General features: G+C 39.9%; 1 protein-coding gene across 3 annotated transcripts; it reads right to left on the bottom strand.

Moving 5' to 3' along the window:
• Positions 1–634: 634 nt before the first annotated feature.
• Positions 635–4,784, bottom strand: sp5l (Sp5 transcription factor-like). 3 transcript variants are annotated; one of them, XM_083570754.1, is made up of 3 exons: positions 4,684–4,784; positions 2,840–3,012; positions 635–2,050 (listed from the first exon to the last, which is right to left on the bottom strand). In XM_083570754.1, exons 2-3 carry the CDS (start codon positions 2,891–2,893, stop codon positions 995–997), a joined length of 1,110 nt encoding a protein of 369 aa, XP_083426880.1. In that variant the 5' UTR covers positions 2,894–3,012; positions 4,684–4,784; the 3' UTR covers positions 635–994. The 3 variants fall into 3 exon arrangements, with proteins under 3 accessions (XP_083426880.1, XP_083426879.1, XP_083426881.1); XM_083570753.1 differs by lacking the exon at positions 4,684–4,784 and having other exon boundaries at positions 2,840–3,051; XM_083570755.1 differs by lacking the exons at positions 2,840–3,012; positions 4,684–4,784 and adding an exon at positions 2,249–2,297.
• Positions 4,785–4,990: the final 206 nt, after the last annotated feature.

Below are 4,990 nucleotides of genomic sequence, written 5' to 3'. Positions count from 1 at the left end.
AGACCACATGACTGTGAACTTGATGGCATCAGGTCAGAGTCTTAACAATTTACGATAAGGTGTAAAATGTCTGAGAGCTTTACAGTCATTTCAACCCTTTAAAGTGTTTCCTTAACACCCAGAAACAATGGCCACACAAAAATTAGCATCTACAGTACTGTCAAATTTACATTTGAATCATGGTATAGTGTGACCTAGCACTCATGTGATGTTAGATTTAATATTAGACATACATTTAAGCATATTTCACATTAATTAGGATGTGAGTGTGTCCTAGAAATTAATTAGACAAGAATTGAAGGGGTTTTCGTTGTCGATTTTATTATTCATTTTTCACATGCTTTAGTTTTAATAGAACTGTATGCCATATAAACATTACAAACATTACAACACTCTCTGAGGCCCAGAATGAAATCAGGGTTTATTTGCAAACGTCCAGGAAATGTACATTTATAGCAAAGAAATTATTTGAGTGCAAATTGCTGCTTTAAATTTATATCGGAACGATAATGAATAATTACAGACCATCAGACAAATGGAAATAATTATCTAAATTCATTATACAAAAAGAACAAAATGTGGCAAAGATTATTAAGGCAATATTTTCTGTAAAAAAAAAAAAGGACCCAATTAATTTAATAAATATTTTTTTATTTTATTTTGTGCTTGTACGATTTATTGGTAGTGAATCAACAGAATGAAAATTTGACTTTGTGTGAAGAGAGAACAGCATTAGTGAGACGTATAGCATGCCCAAAACCATGTCAAAACAATGTCCCATTTCCTATTCGCCGTGTTTGTCCATCAACTCTCAACTAGCAGCGTGGCCTTCATTACAGACCTTAATGTCTTTCAGTAGCTGTGCGCTATCTTCAGAACCTCATCGAACCTTTAAATATGGCTTTGTCTCTCATAAGGATTACTCAAGTGATACTCTTGACCACCTCTCTGAGAGTTTGTGAGATTATCTGTGCATAACAGGTTTCGGCTTCCCTCACTCCCTCTTAATGTTGCTCATCTGTGTGTCAGCGTGAGAGGCCTGGCTGGATCGACCCTTCCTGCTCTGATGAGTCTTGACATGCTTGGAGAGGTGATCGCTTCGCATGAACCTCTTGCCACACTGCGTGCAGCCAAATCGCTTCTCGCCGGTGTGTGTGCGCAGGTGCCTCTGAAGCTCATCTGAACGTGTGAAGCTCTTGCCGCAGAAGAGCCAGTTGCAAATGAAGGGTCTCTCACCTGCATGCCAGCGCAAGTGTGCTTTTAGGTGCGACGTCTTCTTATATACCTTGCCGCATTCCGGGATGTGGCAGATGTGCAGTCTTTTTTTGCCAAACTCCAAGCTGCCGACTGTGTTTCCTGTAGATTGGCAGTTCGGGCACTTACAGCGGCGGCATCGGCGTGTGGAGCTCAGCAGGCTCTTGGATGTGCCTTGTAGCAAAGCAGCAATCTGAGGCTGGTGACCTAAAACCAACTGCCTTCCCAGGGAGAATGGATGACTGGAAGTGGTGGGGTTGTTTTGAGGAAGGCTCCACCACTGCTGGTTATCTTCCATGTGCCCTCCAGGCAGGTGCGGTCTGGCTGAATTGTTTTGCAAGAAGCTGGGAAAGTTCTGGCCAACAGTGTTGTGCTGTGGATAGTATTGAGTGCTTCCTTGCGTCTGTGACGAGAGCATTTTGACCGGCGAGACCTCGAAGGAGTATGAAGCAGGGGGTTCAGCTGGAGGGGTAAGAGGTAGCTCGTGGTGATGGTGGTGGTGATGGTGGTGATGGTGGTGGTGTGAGTGTGAGCCCAGGCTACCCTGCACATGGCCAGGGAACTGCATCTTGGGCACGGTGAAGGCCATATGATGGGCACTCAGATTGGTGTTGGGGGCCACGTCATTGCTCCAGAGCTGAAACATGCTAGACGTGGTCCCTACAGTACCCTCATAGGGGAACTGAGCCCCGTCAGTGCCCACGCTGCCGTTCACCTGCCAAGCCTGGCTGCACGTTGTGGCCAGGAAAGTCAGCGGATTGGGGCCATTTTCTGGAGAGGAGCTTGGTGTTCGGTCCTGACGGGCACATAAACATGTTATAAGCCACACTAACCAAAATGTTAATTATTGTAACATTATTTACTCATAAAATCTGTTTAGATATTTGCAACATTAAGCTGTGGTCAATAATAATGGTTATTTATAGTTATCCTTTTTTTGTTGATAATGTTTTCAGACTTCAGGTTTAAACTACAAGTAAACAACATTATTTACACCCTGGATTGCAGAAGGGTCTGGGGACCAGACCATCAAAGCTCCATGATGTATATTCAGTGGATCCTCAAGTGTATTGCTAATATTTAAGAAATGACAATGATGATGATAGAGCATACACTTAACTAGTGTTTAGATAATTATATTTATTATATAATAGGGATTTCATCATTGTATCCATAATTGACCAGTTTCTTAACTTAAACCATTTAAATTTAAATAAACAGGAAGTGCTTTACCAATGATACACATTGTTTAAATCTTCATCCACAAAATAAATTAGTGGAAGGTTCAGGGGTAAAAAGCTGCAGTGTTTAATGTGAACAAAATGGTGATACCTGATTGTTTTTTTTAAATAAAATGTGTCCTGAAAAAGCCTTTTCCTGGATTCTGGAAAAGTCACAATATTGATCTACATAGTTTTTGTAGAAAGTTTGCAATTGTTGTGTCACTTTCTGATCAGCCTGCATTAAAGTACCTGTTTTCAAAGCAGGACTACAACTACTTCATTTGAGAACAAAACATTTAGTGTGTTCCTTTTTATCTAATCATCTAATCATAAAAAAACAAAAAAAACAACTGTAATCATACCTGTAAGAAGTTATGGAGTAAATTGTCGGATCTGGAGAGCGTCAGTGCAGCCATGTGCACTTTCCCTGTCAGCACCGGCGGATCAGCGTTAATGTGCGAGCAGAGAGCGCGCGCGAACTCGGTGACCAGGAAATGAGAGCGCGAGCGGCTGAGATCAGGCAGTCATCCGCTTTCTACAAAAGCAACGGAAGCGGGGATGAATGCAAAAAAAAAAAAAAGACGCGGTAAATCCTCGAGGTAAGGTTCGACTCGTCCAGGACTCATCCGCACTTTCTGAACCCGTGAAGCTCAATGACTTTTCCGAAGTCTTGGTCCCTTTCTCAAAGCGCTCGCGCATCAAACACCGTTTGAAGTCTGAGCCCGAAGCTTATGGCGAATCTTCGATTGCGCATCTTCTCTTTATGGAGTAGAAGATCCTCACACCAGGGGTCTCTTAAAGAGCCACTGAATAGAGGGGTAAACCCGGGGAGTGGTGTGTGTGTGTGTGTGTGTGTGTGTGTGTGTGTGGAGACGATCACCATCCTTTTTATTATGTCAGTGATTTTACTTGATCAGATGTTCTGACCAGCCTCCACTGACCATCTCATCATTTCAGCTTATCTGAAAACTGTATTTACAGTTTAAACCCATATACAGATTTAGGTCTATAATCAGCAATTTAGAGTTAATAAGAGAGGAAAGAAACTTTTCCACTTTTTGGGATAGTGTCAGTATATACCATTAGACTCACAATTGTGTGTTATAAAGCAAAGAAAAGTTTACCAGATGCTCAGTTTGAGCGCATTGTGATAAAAAGAACTAGTATGAGCACATAATATTTATGATAACTGCAAAAGGAGCTCTTTTACTCTTAATTTACAATATCCAGATGAGTGTATCCATAATTCCCCAATTGTAGAAGGCACAAAGAAATGTTTTGAGTTTCCATATTGGAATGTGTAGAGTTGAGTGTAGGGAAATGTTATAATGTACACTGAATTGGAAACTGGAATGTAAAAAATCTGAGAGTTTGAATTGAATTTAATACATTTTCGTGTCTAAACCTAAAACATAAACACAGTGTAGGTTTCCAAAAGATGTGTTTTTAAGGAATTTTTTTGAGCATTTATGTTTGAATGTCTATTGGACCATCCACAACCAAAACACAAACACTTTGAGGATACAGTGCTTCCCTGCTACTTTTGAGCACTGATGGCCAAATGTGCCTGCATGGCTACTTTGGTTAATCTGAATGATGTCTCTATTATGGTGTCATATAACATCTATAAATGCTATTCATGCATTTATTACAAAGTCTTAGTACAAGTTCTTAGTACAAGGTCTTAACCAGGTCAAAGGTCTTGTTAATTGTAGATTGTGTTGAGATTTTAACCATTCTAATAAAACAATAACCATTCATTATCTCAATTTGTACGCCTGTGGACTCCCAAGGTATTTGAATTATAATGCAGTTATTATAGTGTATATTTTATCCAAAGTACAAAATAATAGTACGAATAAATAAATAAAAAGTATACAAAATATATATATAATGAATATGACAACTGGACTTCTATCTGGTTGGATTGAAATGTTTCACGGATCATCCGAGCTGCTCCCTCAGTCACTGACTGAAGAACTGAAGAAGCAGCCTGTATGAGTAGTGAAACATCTCGATTTAACCAGATAGCAGTCCAGTTTACATGACTCAAAATGTAATGAATAATAGTTTCAGCCTGGACCTTGTGTTCTCTTGGTGAAAAGTCCAGAAACAGAACGCTTTTTGGCTCTGCAAAGTCTCAGATTTGAAAATTTCGATCATGTTAAAGAATAAAAATGTATTTATATAACATGGGAATACATACTGCCACAGGAGCTGTTGATGCAGTTCGACACTGCAGTCATTGAATCGGTCCTGTACAAATCCAGCACCATCTGGTTTGGAGCAGCAACAAAACACGACAGGAACAGACTGCAGCAAACAGTTACAACAGCAGAAAATGTCACCATAATCATATTCCCTGCTTTATATCTATAAGTACTGCATTATCAGAACTCTCAGTTATAACATCATCTGTATAGGTTACACACTATTGCTGCTGTATATTGTACAAAAGTTTAAAAGTAACCTCTTTATCCTACCTGACGCACAATACTGATATTTGCACTACA

The sequence above is a fragment of the Silurus aristotelis genome (assembly GCF_946808225.1).
Source record: "Silurus aristotelis genome assembly, chromosome: 19".
Taxonomy (NCBI): Eukaryota; Metazoa; Chordata; class Actinopteri; order Siluriformes; family Siluridae; genus Silurus; species Silurus aristotelis.
Note: the sequence above shows the minus strand (reverse complement) of the source record. Positions and strands in the feature narration are given on the sequence as shown.